We start from the raw sequence: 22,666 nt of genomic DNA, 5'->3' as shown, positions 1-22,666 counted from the left end.
CTGAGTGGGCAGCCCAATTTCGATGCCCTGGTGGAGCCCTGTTTGGGCCAGAGTGGGCATACATTTTTAATTACCTGATGAAGCCCTGGTAGGGCCCAAGTGGGCAGCCCGTTTTCAATGCCCTGGTAGTACCCTGACTGGGCCCAAGTGGATAGCCCATTTTCAATGCCCTGGTGGAACTCTGGCTGGGCCCTAGTGGGAAGCCCTTCTTGGTTGCCTTGATAGAGCCCAGCTTGGGCCCATTTTGGTTGCCCTAATACAGCCCAGTCTGGGCCAAAAAGGGCAGCACAATATTGCCCATAATGGGCTACAGACATGCAGGTAGCCCACATTGGCAGCCCTGCATAGCCCTGGCTGCACTCACATTATTCTGCATAATCAGTTGAAATTATAGAAAATCAACAATATTGAATACTAAGCAGGTTTATTACACTTTTCAAATTGCAATAAAGGCAGCTTTATTGTGTATCCAAGTCACGGAGCCTTGGATTTTAGCGAGCTTGCTGCAAGGCTTGCCCGAGGTTCATCCTGGCCTTCCGGCCCCCATCCCGATCTCTCGCACCACATAAAAAGTTTGCAATGCGAGAGTTTATCCTGGCGACATCGGCGTCAGGCACTCTCCGTTGGACAGCAGCTGCAATTAGACAATTGGTAATTGAGCTTACAGCTATGTAGGTAAACTTTGTAACAACAAAGTGAAGACTGAAGCAAAACCACAATCAGTATGCAAAGATTCATCTTAAAAGTAGACAAAAATTGGGTGAAAATATATGCCAGCACGCTACTAGTACTTTGTTTATACTTGAGCTGTGTATCTTTGTCAGCCTTATAGTTGTGGTTTCTGTTGTGCAGCTCAGCAACGGCTGAGTGCTTTGCAAATAGACTACATAACCACGTGTAATAAATACTATGTCAGAAAAAAATAGTGCTTTCCGATCTGGGGCATGGTGCAGTAGTAAAGCGCTGGGCTGGGGATCCAAGGGATGGAGGTTTGAATCCCCGGTGGGAGACAAGCTTTATTAATTTATTTTTTAAGTATCAGAGCCGCCACAAAAGCGTGACATTTTTTGCTGACAACAATAAGCCATTAAAGGATTTCGCCTTAAAAGTTTATGACATAAGGAGAGCTCAGATTGCATTTATTGCTATGTAAACTGCAGTATCTGTTTCTATAGTGCTGATAATAAAGAGTAGCACCTGGTGCAGTCATTGACATCAACATATTATGGAGAAAACCCATCAATGTAGTGGGTGCTTGATGGTGTGCAATCACTTTAAGTCCTCCCTTGACAAATTTCAGAGAATATCTGAACAAGCAACCAAAAAAAGCACCAAGCAGAGATCAAAATAAACACTATGGGAGCCATATTAGTAGCACGGTGTGAAGTTGCGGGTGGGGCAAAGTGAAAACAGCAAAGATTATAGGCTGATGGGGACAGCAAAGCATTGCTGTCTTGGCAACTGTCTACTGCCAGGCTGCTTTGATCATGAAGATGGGGTGCCATCGCCACCATATGCTGACAATCAGCATGCTACAACCATCACTGGAGTGGAACAAGCTCAAGGAGAGCACACAAATGGATTTACTTAGTCTGCCAACAGAAATAACTTTAGTGTGAGCATGTCTTAAGTGTAGTAATCACGCACCAAATATTGACCATGAATTGCAGTGACATTTACACTTGAATACTCCACATTTTTAGGTCAGAAATAGTAATGTAGGCAAAAAAAAGCAAATGGCATTGCAGTTAGAAAATTTTGAGCTTTTAAAATACAAGGCAGCTAGCTTCAGTTAACTTGCACCAGCAAGACATCCATACATTATTTCCACTGTCCCATCTCACAACTGCTTCATGGGAAGTGAAAATGTCATTTGGAAACTACATGCTAGAACACACTTTAATATCAACTCAGACAATTCTGAAAACTTTTAAGCACTTAAATGTAAATACAAAACTTAATCGGACAACCGGTTAAAGCAATGCTAAAAGAGAACAAGGGAACCGAAACATCACAAGGTGTAAACAAGGCCAAACAAATGGCATGTAGAAACTCACCTACGATCACTCGATACAGCCTCAGCTGCTTGAAGGCACGCCTGTGCCCCCGCCCTTTAAGGGTAAAAGCCAAGACAACCGCAGTTTTTATTAATGTTTTTAGAATCAGGCGTGTGGCCTCATCAGCATTTTGGCCCCCAATCAATGCGAGCCGCTTGATCTGAAAACCAATATGGCACAAATGATAAGACTTTGATAGGAAAAAATTATGACAGAGCTTTTTATAAGCACATAGACATGTCATGTTTATTATGTACAAGGCTCAACAATCAGAACTTTGTCTATGCTCAACACCCTGGAATTGTTTACGACCAATTTTTGTAAAATGAACAGCGATTTCAGCACATGATGAAATAAAAGAAACATGTGAAACCAAAATAAATGCAGTGACGCACCTGTGTTCATTTCATTGCAGCACAATGACTAACATATCAGCTCTCCAAAATGACCTTAACTGCATTCTGCAATGGCGCGACCAGTGGCTCATGAAGCTAAACACTAACAAATGCAAACAGGTCTCCTTTCTCCGTTGCCAACACCCCTCGTATTTAACAACACTGTCATTGCTTCCACGTGCAATCCTATAAATACCTTGACGTAACCTTAAGCAGTGATCTTACCTGGCACGCTCATATCTCTAATCGTGATATCATCTGCTAACAAGTCTCTTGGTTTTCTAAAACGTCATTTAAGGCATGCACCACAGCACATAAAGTAACTTGCATATAAATCGCTGATCAGGTTACTCTCATTACTCATTTAATACCAGCGTAACCGCATTAAAACTTTAATCCATCCAGTCTGATGAGCCTTAATGCCCGTCATTGCAGTGCTAGCCTTTGCCTGTTTCATAAGCTATGTCGTAGTTCGCTCAATCCTCCCCCTCACATAACTCCATCATCATGCATATCCCACCGCACCGCGCATTCTTTTATAATGCACGACCAATGTGTATAACTGCCATATTTGCGTGCTCATTTTTTTCCCCGAACAGCCATAGACTTCCAGGGATGACCTTCCCCACGTCATTGCTGTCATGACATGCCCATGAATGTTTGCGACAACTCTAACTTCACATATTCAAACATTAAAAATCTCACTTATTTGTTAATCTAACCCTTATGTAATACCCCGAAAGGACTCTTTAAAGTAATGTAATGCAAAAAAGAAGACAATTCCGATGTCCAACTGATCAAAACATGCTAAAGCTATGAGTGATAGCGGTTCAGTGTGAGATGCTGCATGGCCTTTTAGCTTTTTAAAACGTGCCCTTTTGAATCATTGACACCAAATATTTATTCACTGTATCAAAACAGCAAGGATGATTTCAAGCATTTCAAGCAAGCAAACAGCGCGTGCAACTAAAACACTGATAAACTAAGCTAAAAACACAGTACGGATTGTAAAGAATATAGCCCAAGCTATTTACTCCAGAAAGTGATAAAAGAATGCAATACAACTGCATTTATCATGCACTCCATTTCGCTTTTACCACTGCAGTGACTTCACATACCTGCACGCTACCTGAAAAAATGGAGGACATTTAACCTTACATAAACCTCATTAAAACGAGTAAAACTTTGACAAGTTTACCAGCGCTGCGACACGAGACAAAGTAGAGAAGGAAGAAACCATTTAGCAATGCTGGTAAAGTTTTAGAAAATATACCAACTCTCTCAAATGTCCGTTTTGCTAGAATAAAACTTTTGTTATACATAGTGGGTTTTTCAAAGCCGCTTTTGTCTTGACATGCTTTCACGAATAGTAAGCCCCCCGTGGCAAGCCATCAATCTAGCTTTTCGCCGCTCAGGTGTTTAGTAACCTTTCTAGCATAGCCTCGTTCCTTGCCTTGATGTCTCTCAGCACAGCACACGATGCCTTTGCATTTCATTGGAGGCGAAACGGAAAGGTGTCCATGTGCTGTGCGATGTCAGTGCATGTTAAAGATGCCCAGGTGGACGAAATTATTTCGTAGCCTTCCATTACGGCACCTCTTCTTTCACTCACACCCTCCATCCTTCCCTTACTTTGCTATTTAGATGCCGACCCAGAAGTGTGGAAGATGGTGCACCTTTTCTTTCTATTTACATGGCATACATGGCAGAACATACATTTTGCATATTTTTGCAGTAGGGCACCCTCTACACTCTTCCCCTTGTCTCAGATAGCTCTGAAAATAAAGCTTAAGCCATACAACAACTTTAAACATTTTATAGCTTTAAGTTTTAAAGTTTAGTAAAGTTGATTAGCATGATAGCATGATAGATTAGCATGATTAGCAGGTATGATTAGCATGATAAGCAAGTCAAAATAGCATTCTGCAAACCTGAACTGCGCGTTGCTAAGTTGAAGACACACCTCTTACATGCATGCCAATGAAAAGCATAATGACACACAAATGGCCTCATCTCCGATAACAGGCCGACTACTTTAGTTTCAATTTCGCTTTTAGGAGCTTTGTGCCATTTGCACTACCGACGATGATGGTGGCTACTGGCTCCATATCAGGCAGAAAACCAGCTGCAGTTGTTTCATCATCTTCCACTGCTCCAAAAATGTGCACTCGTCAAGTACTGTTCAAGCTGCTTGTGAGGAGACTCACCACTACTGCATTGCAACACGAAGGATACTAGGGAGTGCCTTAACATCTCAAGCAGTTCTGCTCCCTCTCTCCCTGCCTTTCCTCCTCTTACTCTGCTTTGGTGCTCCCGACGGTGTGCAAGTAATACATCATTGATTAGAATGCAAGAAATAGTCATTGGTATGGTGTTCTTTTTCAACAGGCAGATGATCATAGCCTAATTTGTTTTCATATAAATGTACTGCAACACAAGCGGTTCTGTCAGCATGTTAAGGCCATTCGATAATTCATATTTTTTTCCAGTTCTGTTAGGTTCAAAAAATAATCTTTTACTGTACACTGAAACATATTTATTAAAATACTTATAATAAAGAAAGACAGAGTACAAATAAAAGAAAAAGAGAAGCCAAACATAACTCTAAATGAGGTGGCGACGGTGTCGTTCATCTTATCAATTTCCACCTCTGCATGCTGCCTGCTTTTAAATTCTAAACATAAGTCTGTACCCACTACTGCACTGCACTACTTGCAGCAAGCTCCATGTAACCCAAAAATATTAAATTAACAGACGAACCGAGGAAGCAGCAGGTAATGATCATTGCTGATTTCACAACCATGCAATGTTTACAAAAGAGAATAGAAAAACTTGCAAGGGAAGAAACATCGCTTGTGCTACATGGCACAAGCAGTCCAAAGCTTGGATTACCATGAAAACTTTTTTGCTGTCATCCTCGAGGCTGTCCTCCAGGTTTTCCAGCTCTTCCATGGAATGCAGGGGGGCCAGCTCATCTTTGAGGCAGTCCTGAAGTGTAGCGGCATGATTGCCCTTCAACTCTTTTATGTCGGCTCTAATCTCCATCAGGAGCTTAACGAGGCGTGTGTTGATCCCTGAAATAAATATTCAAAATCCATGATTACAGAACAACAACATGCATCTTTTTCAGTGCACTGGTAAGTCTAAAGGTATCATACTTTGGTTTAAATCTAAAGCTGGTTACGCAACAGAGAAGCAAGCTTTTGTTAACTTTGTTCCAACGACCGGACTGTTACTGTTGTTTCTCATTCAGGCCATGCATTTATTACATCCATTTGTATCCAGCTTAAAGCAATGAAGCTTTGTTGTCTGTAAAGAGCTGTCTATATATATTACAGGCCGCAAAGCTTCATTACTTTAAGCTGGATGCATGTAAACGCATGCATGTAAACGTGTTGTCATGCTGAAAAAAAAATGCTTTGCTACCTGCGGGTAGCATGACTATCTCAAGAAAATGGCCAGGGTTCAATTCTCATCCCTTGTCAAAATTAGTTGAAATATTTTAGCTCAATTTCTTTTCCTTGATGGCAGCAACTAAACACAAATATGGCACCAAGTCAAATATTTTTGACCTGATCAAATTATATTATACCCTGTTTCAGAGGGATTTTTTTGCCTCGTGGAAAACACTGATACTGCCAGATTTTCTGTGACAAAAGACCAGTAAGGACACCATGATAAGGTATCTTCTAATAAAATGTGCACAAACAAACAATGCAACAGTTCTTAAACTAGCTGACACTCCCATCACAGAAGATATGAGTGATAGAAATGATGCTCTCACTCTTACCCTCTCAACTCGGACCTTGCCTGCATGCGAATGTAGAACCTCGATATATGACGTTCTACCTGCAGCTGAAAATTTCGTTCAATCACGAGTTTCTTTACGTTGAGGCTCCCTTGTTCTAGCCACCCAAATAAAGTAACAGGTTAGTAGAACACTGCTAGTAGATGGGAACTTGCCAATAACGAATTCAGGCAATAAGCAAGAAATTCTAGCAATAATAACGCTTGTTCTGTATATCAAGAGGACAATGGGCGATAGCAAACAGACGCGAACACGTCATTTTTCTTAATGTGAGCAAAGAGCGAGTGCAGCGCCCATGCCAGCGCGGCAACCTTTGCGCGGCAATTTTTTGTTCCGGCCTCATGTACCAACGTACCTATTTACCCGCATAATGAACTTGCCTCCCATTTTCGCCCTGACAACTTAAAAAAAAGAACGCCAGTCGTTATGCTTCCCTTCATTGTGCACCTGCGCGCCCAATCCAGTTTTTTTTTTAGATTCCGCGCAGCGACAACTTCACGGTGTGCGTTATATCTCCAGTGGTGGAGTGAAAAGGGGGGGGGGGGGGGGGGGGGGGGGACTTGGCGTAGTTGCAGCGATTTTTGAAGCGCGGGATGCTAAAAGAAGATGATCGCGACAGACCGCGATTTGATGTCTGATAGGTGGAAGGATGGACGACTGTCGTAAAAAAAAAATCTACTTCTTGCGTATTTAACCCTCCCCTCAAACTGACGTGGATGCCGGGCAAATGCAAAACGCGATATCTCGGCTAAAGTTTGTTCTTATCCGATTGTCAATTAAGGTGGCTGCAATGCGCGGCGGCGACATCGTTAAATTGAAAGTGCGGCAGAAAATTATTTCGTTTAAATCTCGAAAAAAATACAGGATTTTAATGCGGCAGAGATTGGAAAATTTATAAAATTATTACATCGCGAATTACGTTACATTGAGGTTCGTTATATCAAGGTTGGACGAGAAGAAAATAGGTTGCTACGGCACTCCACTACATCTCGTACTTCCTGTGTCGCTTGGGACACCCAGTGAGAAGGTGCACCTGAAAAGGCTAGTTGACATCTATTGAAAGATTGCTACTACAAATGTATGTTGACCTAGCTGTTGCCCGCATTGGCTTCGAGCTGTTGCAGAGAGTGATTTTTAAAATTATTTGCAAAAGATAGTCTATGCAAAGCTTCTAAATTTCACTCAAATACTCACAAAGGCCAATTATAGAAATTTGTTGCATTACAATATTGACACTGTAGTGTTAAAATTAAGAAAGAAGTGGGACTGTACAGTGATAAGTGGGGTCACTACTTCCACTTGTAGTGTCGCATGCGTTTAGGCTTATTTTGCAACAAAGCCCCAGGCATCATGGACTTGGAGCCTCACCTCATAAAATAATGGTATTACATTACTGAGACCATGCAATGGGTTTAAAGACTGTAAGTGAATAAGCTCAATGCATCTAACAAATGTTTTGAGCATTTGCACAATGTACAATAAATCCTAGGGATGGAGGTTTCAAGTCATTAATTTAAAAATCCGTATATGATATTAAATTTGCAAGACTGCAAAATTCCCCCATATTCACAGTTTTTGAAACTATTTTCTGGAACTGCAATATCATGACTAAGGGTGATTCACAGCAGCCACAACAATTGTGAATTCCACCTGAATATAAAACCAGCATTATACGAAATTCAAGTGGTCTACTCACGTTGCTGCGAGCGCGAAATGTCAATGTCTTGCCGATCTGAAAAATTAATTCAATAGTAAATGTGTAACAATCATTCAGGTTACCAACGATGTCTAACTGCCCTGCCCCTGTCACTTTTTGAAAGCAAGCAATATTGAAGAAATATATATAATAGGTGTTTCAGCAAAGATGAAGCAGAATTTTAAAAATATTCAACAGACACACTTAGGCCACCTATGTGTATAAAGGCAGAAGTTTGATTGGCAATGCAATAGTACTTCTATGCCTGATTCCCATGCTTCCTTCTCCAATAGTATGTGCCACCATGCAAGCAGTAGTGTGATGCCCCCCCCCCCCCCCCACTCTTTCTCCTCTGCCTGTTGAAATAGGTCATGTGCAAGCTGTCATCCCACTCACAGTTTCAGTGGTTTGACAATGGCTGGTGCCATATTTGCTGTAGTGACCAGCAAGACACGGTAGAACTTTACTGGTACTCACTGCGGACACTTCGTGTCCAATGCAAAAGATAAGACTCTCACCTTTGAAATAGCATTTTTGAATTAGGAAAAAAACTTGTGCATACATTTGCCCCAATTTTGCAAACATCAGGAAACAGGTGGGTAATGTTATACTAAGCGGGTTGACTCATTTCTGATGTCTCTTATTTAGACATCTAGTTGCAGTGCAGGATCATAGCTGCAATTAGTAAACCTGATTACCCTCGATGCTGTGGATCAACAAAATTTAGCTCTTGCACAGAACAGGCCCACTCTAGAAAAAGCTATGCTCTGAATGACACCATGAGAGCTGTCCCTCCACAATGCAAGTGTGATGTGGATTCTCTCTCATGTAGGCTGGAGCACCAAGTAGTGGTGTGCACAACAGTGCAGCTAGGATGAGGCTTAGTGTGCTGCTTTCTTACGAAAGTATGCCGCATGTGTCTTTTGCTATGAGGTAAATAAGGTTTTTTAAGGCACAACACGAAAGGTAATCAGGCTTTAATTATTCTTTAAACTGATATAGCTACTACTAAGAGAGGGCTACAAATACAAGGTGGCTAACTGTAAACTGATTATCAGAAAGGCATAAACCAACTTACTAATTAACAGTATCCACCTAATTTCTGATGTGCACCAACACTGACATGCTTAACTAGGCCGCAGAAACTATCCTCTTATCTCAAAAAGCCTATTTAAAAAACATTCTTGTTCTCCTTCGGCTGGTGTGGCTTGGAGGGCAAGTAACCCTACTGTACCACCTTGCCAATGCTTATTTATACAAAGAGGCAAGTACTACTGATGATGCTGAAGCCAACACTCTATTCAGTCAAGTAGTGCTCTCAGTCCCTTTCTCATAACAAGACTATGAAGCAGTATTGGGCGCGAGGACATACCGTGACGCCACCTCTGGGAAGCGCCCGCATGACGAAGTGGGATAACGCACGTTGAACTGCTGCTGTAGGATGCTTTCCTAGGCAGTTCGGTTGCGCACTAGCATTACATTCATTTATTTATTTAATATACACCTCGGTCTGGGCCTCCATAAGCTTATTATGAGGTATGATAACCACTAATTCAGCAGAAAAGCACATCTCCGAATCAGAGTTATCAAAGTTGGCGAGCTTTACTGCTACTACGACGCGCACCGGCTGCAGCTATTCTGCCGTTATGAAAAAAAAAACTGAAACCACCACACAACCAGTCAGATGTAAGCAATCAGTGCAGAGGTAATGGCAGTTATCTGCAAGAGCAGAGGGCTGTCAGGAGCCTGACAGATGCTGAGCACATTTGCATAGCGCTGGCGGAAGCAGCACCGTTCGTCTACGCCCTTGAACGCAATAGAGCAAACAAGTTTGACTGTGGGCATAATATTGGATTAACCTTTTAGCAAGTGTGAAGACGTGCGTTCCACGCAGTGAATTCTTGCGCATGAACTATCTTCATTGACACTCTAGGTTAGAGTGGATATTTGTTTTCCCCCTTTTTTACGCATATTTCGATCAGCACATCACAACGTGCATGCGACGCTCTATCTTTCGTGTATTCACGGATCTGTCATTTGAAATTACTACAGTACTGAACACGATGTCTGAGACAACTTCACCATGCATCCGCTGCCCGAGGCGGCAGATTCTCCTAGTTCACTTCAGTGAAACTTCCGTGTCAAAGTGTTCATTTAGAATAATTTGAGACCTTCTGGCCTTCGCATGATCGCTCCTTTCTTTGGGAGGGTACTGCTTCATGAAGAAGCCAGTATCTTTTCCATCCTTCCAGCAGAAGTATCGTTAGCTTCCAAGTGATAAGCACCAATTAAAACGAGCGCGCCGTTTCTTCTGCCGTTCACCTAACATTTGGCACCAAGTGTACGGACGAAATCTCGCTCACTGAAATGTCTGCTGAGCACATCATGATAATGATCACTCGCTTCTTTGTCCATTCAAATTTTGCAAAATTTGAGGAAGGTTCTGTCGTAATGGAAACTTGTGACGACTTCCCTAGCTTACGTCCGGGTACAGAGCAGTAACGGACCGTTGCAACAGCTTAAATAAAATTCAGCCGCCTCAGTAACGATGCAAGATCAAGAAGTGCAAGGCTGGCACTCTATATCAACTCAAACTACAGAAATAAATGTGACTATTAGCTTTTAAAATGCACAAATTCAATCGAGCATCCACTTCAGCAGCAGTAAAAGGGGAGCTACTTCAGCAGCAGTAGCTCCCCTAGGTCGACACTAGCGCCATTCGCTCCAGTGGTGGCACTCGTGCCCAATATGAAAATGTGACTACTTGATACAACTGCCTTGAGACGATCACTAAAGAGCAAGATGGAGATCACTCCTCCTTAAGTGGTGAGTGTGCAGAGCAGTGGCAGGGGGAGTGCTGGAGAGTGCACCTAGAGATACAGTTGTGATTCTGCAGCACCACATTGAGCATAAAAAGCATGCCAAAATTTTCCCAAGCCTTTCAAGACATGCATATTTACTTCACTAAATGATGCGAAGTAGACCAGCAGTCTTTCTGTGTTCCCACATTGTAATAATTATAAGAGGCAGTACAAAAAGACAAGGACTAACACAACACAACAGCACTGGTACTGAACTACCAACATTTTACAGAAAGCAGGGAGCAGCATTTAAATACAATTCACAATCAACGTGGCATCAAGAGGCAAAGAGCAACAAAATTTATGTACCAAAACCCCATCCTTCCATTGCCCTAAAAAACTTATCTGCGAAATTTTAAGTTGCTGCACAGCCATACTAACCGAATCCAATTAATCGAAGAATGCAAATAATAAAAAAAGGCAACAAAAACTAAACAAAAGCCAAACAGCAATGAAAGCAGATCCATTAACATCGAAGCAAAAGCAATGTCAAAAGGAATGGTCAGCAGCAATATTACCAAACAAAAGAAAACAATTCGGAGCAAAAGCCAAGTCAGGTATACGGGCACTGGATCAAATGCCACGTGGCAGATTTAAACCATAAAATCAATGATTACCCAAAAGCAGCGTTATTACATCTAAGCAGAAGTAGGACCCCATTTAAACCACTTTAGAGAAACCTCGTTTCTTGTCAGTCGGTAAACGAGAAGGGGTGCTGACACACAGGTCTCCAGCTTTAGTAGTCAGCAGGGTCTTTGTGATGACCCTTTAGACTTCAGTCTGCACCCATGCTTGTTTTCATATATAATTTACTGACAGCGGCTCACACGACGTTTTGGTTGCTTTGCAAGTTATCCATATGGCAGCCGGTTTTGTTAGATACAAACTGTTGGTGGTCAAGCAGTCTGTCATTGAAGTATCTGCCAGTTTGGCCAATGTACGCATGGCAGGACTTCATAAATCACACAAGTACCACATTCAGTGAAATGATTGATGTGTCTAACAAGGCAGTGGTATTTCCTTGGCTTTGTCAGAGGCGATACTTCACTCAGGAGAACTGCGTTTCCGGAACAGCTGCTGTATTACCAGCGATCAGTTTTGACTCCTGGATTTCAAGTATTTAGAGTCGACGGTTATTCATTTCAATGACTGATATTAAGTGCAAAAGAATGGAATTTGCATAGGGTCATCAATTGCCCCAGTTCTGTGTGACATCTGCCTGGCTTCTATGAACAAACTTATATGCGAGACTTCTGGGGAATTGAAGTTCTGCCCATAGGTATGTGGAAGATTTCTATGCTGTCCTAATAGTCACTCTCATGAATCCATTGACAGAGTTAATTCTGAGCTTCTCGCTCCTAAATGCCAATCCGGAGGGCTTAACTTGATGTGGGAACCGCCGACTAGCAATTCTGTGTAGTTTCTTGAGTTTTTAACCAGTTTTGAATCTGATCACCCATGTTGAATGTACCATTGTTATTTCAAGAAATGCCTGCTTCTCTTTGATAGTGTCCACTCGAAACTGATCAAGTGTGACATTGTGTCATCAGTTATCTAAGCTGCACTGACCAAAAGTTATCTGCTCTCCATGCGGAGTAGCATTGAAACACAGGCTCAACACTTTCACAGTGCAGGTTGCCATTCAGAACTGCTGTGCAGTGCCTTAAAGATGGTGCTGCAGAAGGTCAACGGGAAAGGTGGCAACAAGCAAAGGCGATCCAAAGGAGACCTCCGGCTGTACTAGCATACATCCATGAGTTGTCTCACAACTTAAAGAACGTTACAAAGCATAGTGTTGCGAATGGTTTTCAGCCCCTTGCAAACTGCTAGGATTTGTACCCTGCTGACTATGTCAAAGAAAAACCACTGCCTTGTTAGAGACATCGATCCTTTCACTTAATGTTGTACTTGTGTGATTTATGGCATCTCGCTGCAATCCAGACTTCTTGAGTGCTAATGGCTTGTACATAACAAAGCCGGCAGCTATCTGGGTAGCATGCAAAGCAACCTAAACAGTCTTACCCACTGTTTGTAAAAATGATAATCAAAGCACGGGCTCAGACTGAAGTTTAAAGGGTCATCACTGAGGCCCTGCTCACTACTAAAGTGGACCAGTGTGTCAGCACACGGTCCACTTTATTGACTGACAAGGAACAAGGTTAATTTAAATCGGCTTCAAATGTGAATCTGCTTCTTCTCCTATGTATTCACACTGTACTTGGGTTAATGGTTGATTTTATGGTTTAATCTGCCATGTGGCCATTAATTCAGTGCCCATAATGACAGCCGAAATAAGGCCGCATGCCAGCGCCTCCACCAGTTCGCGGCATTACCCCCCCCCCCCCCTTAAAAACCATCACCTCGCTGTTTCAAAATAAACCGACATGAATTACCATAAACATTGCAAAGCAAATATGAATAGTCTTTAGCGCGCATAATATGGCAAGCCGTACAACATGCACAATTTCTGGATGCACTCCGCGCCGCTGCGATGCTGCAGCGCCGTCGGGAACGACCTCGTAGTTCAATTGTCCTAGGTCGCTTGTTCACGTCCTAGTATTGCACGTTGGCTTCGGTGTTCGATCTCTGCTTCGTCTTGTGCTGGAGGTGGCGGACTGGGCACACCGTCGTAATGTCGCTGGGCGGCGATGTCAACTTGAAGTCTGGTCATGATCTCGTCGATGTTGTCGTCTTCTGGATCGGCGATTTAATGGCTGCGTCGTCGTCGCTCATCATCGGCGATGGTGGATCTTCCTGTTTTCGCCGTGATCAACCTCACCTCCAAAGGTTGATCTATTTAAATTCCCCTGCGTGGGCTTGAGGACCTTGCGCGCACACTCTCACCGTAGTTACGGCCTGGCGACGCAAAGCGGGCCCTGTACGGCGATGGGGACCTGAACCGACGGCGACGGCTTGGTGGCGCAATCTCTCCGTGAAGTCATCTTATTTAAGCTTATAGCATGGATTCAATGTTAGCCTACGTAAGTAAACGGGCAAGTGATATGATGCACACGACTTCATTTAAGTTGTCGCAGCTTCTGTGAGAAGCATATTGTGCACTCGTAAAGCAGAGATTGTCCATAACAAATTATAAATGAAAGCACAGTCTATACGTTCCCATTTCATTGTAATATATAGCGTAAGGAATCGAGCGCTAAGCAGCAGTTAACTCCACCAAAAAGCATTTTTCCTCTACATATGGTGCCGTATCTTTACCGCGTGCAATGGAAGTTACAGTTGTTCGCAAAATAATAGCCTCCAAGACTCTGATGCGTTGTATTCCTTCTTGTAAATGCCATTTCAGGTGCCTCGAATGAACGCAGCTACCACATGGATGATTCACAGTCCAGTCTAAGTGGAACTTCGTTGCTGCATCACAGTGAAAGGTCAGGTGGGAATGTTTGAAATCATTGTGGTTACCTATCTGGGAAATTGCGATATTACAGATAGAATTAGTCTTTGTTTAATAGGTGCCATGCTCAGTTAAGCAGTTGCAAAGCAATGCATGCACAGCCAGCGTTCCCAATTGCTGCAACCCATCACAGAGTTATTTCCACTCTATTTAGAACAGTGCAAGAAGGGATGGTGCCTAAATAAGCTGCAGTGTGTTGACTGTGTGCTTTGCAGATGCCAGCAGCCAGAGGTCTTCGCCGAGTCAAGTGCGGATCTATGGCAATGCCTTGGTAGAACTTCATTGTAAGTGTTGATTTTGCTTTAGGGGCTTAGGTAAATGTTTAGTGCATTGTTTGGTTTCTGCCTGCGCTTTCGGCACTGTGCTATAGCTGTACTTTTTCGTGCATCACTTTTGGTGTCGCAGCGGATCACACGTATGCTCGGACCACCATGTCGCCTGCACAGGCCAACACGGCTGGAGAAAATGGCAGTGATGCATCGCCACCAGAAACTTCGAACAGCGGTACATCGTTTCCTTGTGAAGGTTGGTGTTGCAAAAATGGCGGCATTTTCACACTGACATTCATTTCTTGGCTCTGTAACATATGCACATATACTCACTCTGGTAGCTGCTAATTGTTCTGCTCCTTATTCCTTACCTGGCAGGATCTTTCACAAGCACCACAAATGTAACGCGGCCACTGCACAAGTTCAGAGCAAAGCTTCGACATCTCCGTGACCGCCACAAGAGACTGCAAAGACGCCTTCTCCAGCGCCGACGCATGAAGACTGCCGCCAAAGTAGTTGAGACTCTACGTGAACATGTGACTCCAGCTGTAGCTGCTCTTGTAGAGACTTTCATTGAAGATGAGTAACACCGCCAGGTTTGGTCGTCGGTGGTGAAGCCAGAGCAGAGCGTTAGCTTTGGGTCTGCACTTTCATAGCCCGAAAGGTTATAGGTACTGGCGCAACTGCTAAAGCTTCCACCGGTTAGGTACCTGCAGCTCTGGCTTTCGCGTATACCGCTGAGGGTGGCATTTTATCCCGACATTTTTTTTAGTTGATTGAGACGAGCAGCGTCTTTTCAGCAGAAAGACAGGCCTCGCACTATAATGTTTGATGAGATGCATGTTGTAAAGAAACTGTCATCAGACAGATTTGAAGGCCTTGAAGAATATAATACAGCACAAGGGCGGAATCTTGCAATAAGGATCTTGTGTTCATGGCGAAAGGATGATGCACACCCTGGAAGCAGCCTCTTGGCTACTTCTTTGCAGATAAAGCATCACCTGCAAGCGTTCTGCGTGGACGTCTTTTCCAGTGCTGCAAAATACTGGTTGAAGCTGGCTTAAAACCTGTAGCTGTAGTTTGAGATCTGGGAAATCAAAATGTATCTGTGTTTTCGAATCTCATAGTACCTCAGAACCCATACCTAAACATCAATCGTGTACCACTTTTCTTCATTTTTGATGCTCTGCATTGCTGAAGTGCTTGAGCGATATGGTTTCCAAGTATGACTTCCGAATTGGCACTGACACAATCAAAAGTTCCTACATACGACAGGCCTACGAGAGGGATAAGAAATGTAAATTCGGTGTATTCCAAAGTTGAGCGACCGGAAATTTAATTTGACTTTTACTTCAAAGATATGTGCGAATCTGCAGCGGAGGCATTCAGCAACCACTGTGCTGCTGCCACTTTGGCTACATTTGATCAGTTGCCAGCAGACGCTATCCAAACAGCGATGTTTGTTGAGAGGATAGATAGACTCTTTGACTGCCTAAACATATCTCGAATGTATGGAAAGTCACCTTGCGCCTCTGCGATGTGTGCAGGGTCTAACGACAAAGAGTTCTTGGAAGACTGTATTGCAGTTTTTTAGAATACTGAAGCTGTAGGCTGAGCATGGCAGCCTCCTTGCTTCCGTGGCTTCTCTCATACTATGAGGGATTTGTTGATGTTGTGGAACCTTTTGGCTTCTCAGTATTGTTTGGAATACCTCCTAACCAGACATCTGAACCAGGATGCGCTTGAAAATACATTTGTAATTGTTTGGTCAAAGTCGGGAGCGAACAGCAATTCGTCTTGCCAACAGTTTCAAGCAGCATTTAGGTACCTTTTAGTCAGCAACCTTTTCAAATTGTCAGAAAGCAGCAACTGTGCCGAAGACATGTCAACTCATTTGATGACTCTCCCAGCTTCTTTTTCTACTCCTGCTTCTCCACTTTTTACACCTGCTGCATCTATGCGCTTGCCGTAGAAGTGTCGCCCAATGATTATCTATCTGCAATAACTGAGAACAACATTGTCTACTTCGCTGGATGGCTTGCTTCTAAATATATGAATGGCCACATGTGTACTACAGAGTCTGACAAGTATGCATTAAGGCAAGAGAATGCAGTATTTTCCAGTCAGAGCTAGCTGCTCTTGTACTGATGTGTGAAAAAACGTGGTGAAGATGACTTTGGCAGCCTGTCAGTTCCTGCACCTTCTTTTGTAGCATTCATCAATGTCTGTGAACAGGTTTTCTTTGAATCAACTTCTGGTAATTTAGGAAAGAGTATGTTGGGCATGGTCTGTGTATGTTTCACGCCAAGGGGGAAAAATCTCTTGACTGTATGTGGTGATGACGTTTATGATGATTTCTTTGCCCTACTCATCAGGGTGAGACTTCACTAGTACACACGCAGAAGGAATGTTGAACTTCATAATGAAGCCAATAAGCGCGAAGCAACAAAACAAGCACAGCAGAATACTTGAAAACAAACATTCCAAACTATTGGCGGAATTTGTCGACAGGTTGTGAGATATTTTGCAGTGTCTGCTACGCATCTTTCAGGCTGGTATTTGGGTTTGCAGCTGGTCACATTCAAACCTATTGAACTACTTTAGAGTGTATGCTATGTATTGTTAAGGCTGGTGTTTTGGCTAGCAGCTGGTAACATTACGTAGTACCGTATAACATAGCAGCTGCTGCTTTTCTTTTATGGAGCCATAATCCATTAGCCGACTCTTATACGTCTGGCCCAAGGAAGCGCGGATCATCTGTCTTGTGTGTTATAACCAGTCTTAAGAGCGAAGTTATCGTGCAATTTCTTTGTTCTATTCTTGTTTGAGATTTCAATTTATCTTAAGTTCTGTGGTACGTCTTACAGGCCTACTTTTGCATAAATCTGAAACAGCATATTTGATATTTCAATAAATTTTCGGTTCAGTGGTAAGAAAGTTTTATTAGATAGTGAAGGAGCGGACGTTTAATCTCCCATGTTCTAATTTATCTCCTCGTATGACACTTATCACATATGCCTTTCCCACGTCCAGGTACAGTAACAGGCGGCGGGTGATTCATACACCACCTGTGCAAATCAACTAGCACTCACAGGACATTGATACTTAATCCATTATATGGAACCTTTTCCTGGTGTTTGTGGCAGCTCTTACTCGTTCATCATGAATGGAAAGGCGCTGGTAACTAGTACCAAGAGTGCTACATGTCAAATAGAAATTTTCACAATCTTCCATCAATTAGTTCTCTGCAGCTTTGGCATGCAGGCTCCCTACAAGGGGTTGAATTTTATCCTGAAGGTTTAAATTTGATCATGAGACGGTCATCGTCTTTTCCAGACAGGATTTCCCGTAACTTTCAATGCAATAACATACCAAGCAGCTCTAATACAGCCCAGTGTACAAGAGTGCTCACTACTTTTCTAAAAAAACAGTACACAACAAAAAAAAAAGGCAGGAGGTTACAGGACACAGATCAGCATGCACATAGACAGCACCACAAGCATGTGACCTTAGGAATCGTGATAAGTGGTCCTTATTAGCCTTTTCAGTCATGAAAGGAAACAAACAAATACAATGTGAAAATTTTCCATCAGCATAATTATTAAACGCGATGGTGTTTTGGGATGTCAATCGAGATGGCCTCGGTGAGGTCTTCAGAGCATAGCCGAAGGGACAGCTCGAAAATTCAAAACGCGGCTCGGGCACGCGAGCCCCGGAGGGCAACCTTGATGTTTTTTCTGCACCAGGTGTACAGGTCTAACTCCCTTGTGTACACCCGTACGTGCCGCGTTGCACTGTAGCAGGTGTGGCAGGAATTATAAATCATTTACTGCCATTCTATGGCAGCTGATTTCATCAAACTTGTTAGCCAAACAAATGAGATTGCTAACTTCAATTTTCCTTCAACAGAATGCATTTTTTTACACGGTATGGAAGGTGTAGTTGTTTGGAAACTGCTAACCACAAAAATGCTAATCCCTCTTTTCTCCTCTCGAAAATGCCATTTCAATGCCTTGAATAAACGCAGGCAGGCTAGGAAATTGTGACAAGTGGTCATTATTAATCTTCTGAGGCCTGAAGGGAAACGAATAAATATTGTGTATAAGTGTTCTATCAATACTCGTCTTATCAGCGATGCTGCTAAGGGGTGTCGTATGAGATGATGTTTTTGAGGGCTTCGGAGATAGCCAAAGGGTCAACGCGACAGTTTGAATAGCGTAAGCCCAGGCGGGTAGCCTTAGATATTTTATTCTGTTCCAGGTGTAAGACTATACGAGATGATGAGATGGCTGTATCTTAAGGTACCATGCTGTGGTGAGAAATGTTCATAAGACTTTTTACTGCTGCATTAACGTCATTCAGCCTCACTGTAAGCTGTACTCTGTGCATCCTTTAGGTGGATCACAATTCCCTCAAATTCTGGTTGCTGCGCAGATGCAGGTCTGGAGGTTGCACACAGTCACAATGTATGCTCTGCGGCTCCTGTGCATGTTTGTTGATGCGAAAGCTGCCTGGACCATTGCATTGAAAATCTTTCTGCCCAATATTTGAAATGTGAAGAGTAATCCCAGTGCTCTATGCTTCATGTGTGTCTTGATGCACCTACTTTCATGACATTTTTATTTCAATTTTCAGCTGCCATAGCTTTGTTTTCTGTACATGTTTCTTATCTGGTGATGTTTTGTGGTAGGCATTTCAAGCCGTTTCCATGCCTCTGCTGTGACCATTGAGATGATCAGCCCGCTTAAAAGCGCTACTCTTTGTGCTGTCTGCGACATGCATTTTTATTGTTGTGCTTTGTTGATGTATTTGCTTGGTTGATACACTAAACCATGAATATGAAAACCATAATTGTTCACTTGGTACACTCGATCTGTTCCGAACTGGGAACGACTTCACTGTTGCACCAGTGTTTCTGGAACACACCTTACTGTTCCGAGGGACAAAATACATTGCCAAAGTACTTGCATTACTTGCAGCAGTATTTGCATTATGAATTTGCATGCGTGGTCTATATTCGGAAGTGTTGCTGCTTTTCTACACCGCCCTTTTGCCAACCACTTTCATTGTACTGAATGAACTGCCGGCCATTAAAGAAAAGTCATGTCCAGTTCATAATTCGTAATCGATGAAGTACAGTTCGAAGTATTGAACGAGAAAAAGTACGTGTTCTATATAGCATTTAACACACACCCGCTTTTTTCTATGTACGTATACGACATTTGTGGTGTTGGTTTAACATCCAAAGTAGGCTAAAAGGCTATAATAGGGTGCTCTGAATTTATTTCAGGAAGCATGAATCGCTCTGCATTTCACGTACAGTCTTTGCCAAAAATAACCAGGCTGCATGATTTGCTTCTAACTTACATTATAAAGCCAACGTGGCTTCCCAAATGATCATAACGTGTTGAGAAGGGAGAACAGGAGCTCGTCTTTACTTTGCACAGATTTACAGCTTCAGAAGTGTTACGAATTCTCTGCTACCCGACTGAGAAGCGCAACACGCAGCCTGGTTCCTTTTGGCAAAGACGCTGCATTATTGGACGGCCCACGCGGTCCTGGGTATATTCTTGGAGAATAGCCTCAACCGGCCATGCATAATAAATTATTATACATATTTAAATACAATCTTTCTTATCCCGTTTTCTTGCTGTGTTTTATTGTCGTAAATCATCAATACAGCATTTTTCCCACCTCTGGCTTGCAAAACTATCACATTGCCTTATACATCAGTGAAACTGCACTTGCTTTTTCTTTCTCTTTTTGTTTATCTCGGAAGATGATGATGGCCAAGACTTTGTGCTGCCAGAGATCAGTTTCTTGGACTCATCGATGATGGGAGAAAGCCGGCTTGGATCATATGTGACTATCAGGGTTGTTGATATCCTCTTTCAAGAAAGGGTGAAGCACACAGTACGAGTTTAATTTTACTCTGTTATTCATATGTGCTTTCTTAAACATGACACCAACTACATGGCCAGCAGTCTGCTCAAAGTTCGAGCATTGTTCCGTGCCTTAGATATTGATAAGTGGCAATTTTAGTGCACGAAGGTTAGTCCAGGATAACACAGCACACAAGCACAGCAGAGTCAACCTTCTTCTAGAAAACGTTGCTACCACTTTGTCTTCTATGTCATTGTTGTTGATCGTTGCTTCTTTAACGTCCAGCGATGCAGGGTATATATTTCACAATATACTGATACTTAAACCTAGCACTTTAAAAAATAGACAGGAGTGCAATTTAGGAGTGGATTCTAAGGTTTTATTATGTCATTCGAAAAGAAGGCTGTTCAAATAGGCGACTGTTGTACCATTATAATGTCACATTTAGAGCCTAGTTGTTTAGCTGCAATACCAGTTAGCTCCTTTCTTATATTGAGTACTGTATTTTTATGTGCAAAACCCTTTCAACAGCTACCAATCAAGAAAACTGTATCAGAAAGTTGGGATGGAACTAATCAAGCGCTGCCCACAAATTCGTGACAACTGTGGAAGTGGACATGTAAGTTTTCAAAAGGAAACTGGCTGCTACCAGTTATGGTGATGAGAGCACTTTACCAGGAGGAGAGCACTTTACCAGATGATATCATACACAGTGTAAGAGTACTTTGCTTTGATTCAAATTTCCAGGATTCATGGGCTGTCCTTCTCAGGCAAATATTTAAGAACGAACGACGCAAGCTGACAACAGACCGGGTAACGCTCAGCAGGAAGAAGTTTGGACGAACAGAGCAGCGCAAGAGTGCAGAAGATGACGTGACATAACATGCGGCGAGGAACTGTTGGCAAAGTTTTGATATGTCTCTGTGATACTTGCCAAATTGGTTTATTTTCTATTACATTAATTTCAATTTTACAGGCACAGGGCCTTGTCGTGAGCACAGAAGGCGAGTACAGTATCACTCAACATGAGGCTTGCCTGTCCGCGCACTGAACACGACCAAACATCGACCGGTTAGAAATGCAATGCCGGCTGCAACTAACCCACGCTGCCCGAATAAAAGGCTTCGCACATATACCAGTATTCACCGCTGTGGAGAAATTACCATATATTCAGGAGGTTGAATGGGTGCGTACTTTAGTAGATTTTTCTTAGTGTGTGGGTTGTAGTCACGTTTCCCTAATTTTCAATGGCAACATTGTTTTGAAAAAATAACAATGTCTTGCACAGGTATATTCAGTTCATATATGGAGCATTTTGTATTAGACGTGTGATCTGCTTTATGAGACAATACTCGTCATGCTTTCATTGTAGTGTAATTCTTTTTTAAAGTGTAAGAGCATTTGCTGCAGTTAGTATATTTATACAAAAGTAGCAAAATCATACTGGTGATAGCAGCATACTGGGTAATCTTTTCTGTTTCACATATGCCTGCCTGGCCTGTCCTGGTAGGTTTTACACCAAGGCAGACATGCTCTGCATGACATGAGCTTGATAATTAATCAGTTACCTAAAATCACCTAGCCAATTTTATTTTTCGTTTTGAAAAACAATACTGGGAAACATTATTATATTAACATCAAAGGTGAGCCCTGTTTCAATTTTTTTTTATTGGCAGCGCGGTTCAAGAAACCAACAGTCAAAAATCTACATTTAAAGATTCTTGAATTGGCTCTGCCGCAGTGGATATTTATATAATGTTGATATATGTAATGTAAGCAAAACCATAATAAATAAATTTAAATTCATCAAATATGCGAAAGGAATGCATAACCGATACATATACAGGTGCCATTTCATGAACGCACAATACTGGCTAGCTGACTCATTCAGCTGTCAAAAGAGTATTTTTCGTTTTCAGTGATTCGAAGCAGACTGCCAATTAAGAAAACTTAAAAATGGAGCTTAGGTTTTCTTTTAACAGCCTTCAATAATGCAATAGTTTTGCTTAAAAAATAAATGTTGATCAGTTAATTTAATTGTCTAAGCATATCAAGGTAAAGTATTTACATTATCGGTCTTTCTGCAAAAACTGTGCACAGACTGCATAGAAATATTGTCTTTCATAGTAATTGAAGCACTTTTCACAATATCTAAAATAAACCCATGCGCTAGACACAGCTCTAAAGACTGCAAGAACAGATGAGGTGAAAGAGCAGGTAGCATGTAAGCTCCGCCTTCAAGTGTTCAGTTCAGTTCAGTCTTGTCCGACTATTCGTCCTACCAT

The 22,666-nt window shown here is 42.3% G+C and overlaps 1 protein-coding gene and 1 pseudogene across 1 annotated transcript in view; one reads left to right on the top strand and one right to left on the bottom strand.

Moving 5' to 3' along the window:
* Positions 1-429: 429 nt before the first annotated feature.
* The window catches only part of LOC146186980 (uncharacterized), a 114,109-nt gene continuing 91,872 nt past the window's right edge, over positions 430-22,666 (bottom strand). The window contains exons 2-5 of the mRNA XM_084607534.1: positions 7,957-7,992; positions 5,345-5,526; positions 2,058-2,217; positions 430-634 (exon numbers count right to left, since the gene is read on the bottom strand). Of these exons, the coding sequence (XP_084463660.1) occupies positions 492-634; positions 2,058-2,217; positions 5,345-5,497 (456 nt within the window). The 5' untranslated portion in view covers positions 5,498-5,526; positions 7,957-7,992 and the 3' untranslated portion in view covers positions 430-491. The remainder of the gene's footprint in view (positions 635-2,057; positions 2,218-5,344; positions 5,527-7,956; positions 7,993-22,666) is intronic.
* Positions 15,711-16,490, top strand: LOC146186983 (uncharacterized; annotated as a pseudogene).

The sequence above is a fragment of the Amblyomma maculatum genome, chromosome 6 (genome assembly GCF_055883805.1).
Source record: "Amblyomma maculatum isolate TAMU_Amacu chromosome 6, ASM5588380v1, whole genome shotgun sequence".
NCBI lineage: Eukaryota > Metazoa > Arthropoda > Arachnida > Ixodida > Ixodidae > Amblyomma > Amblyomma maculatum.
Note: the sequence above shows the minus strand (reverse complement) of the source record. Positions and strands in the feature narration are given on the sequence as shown.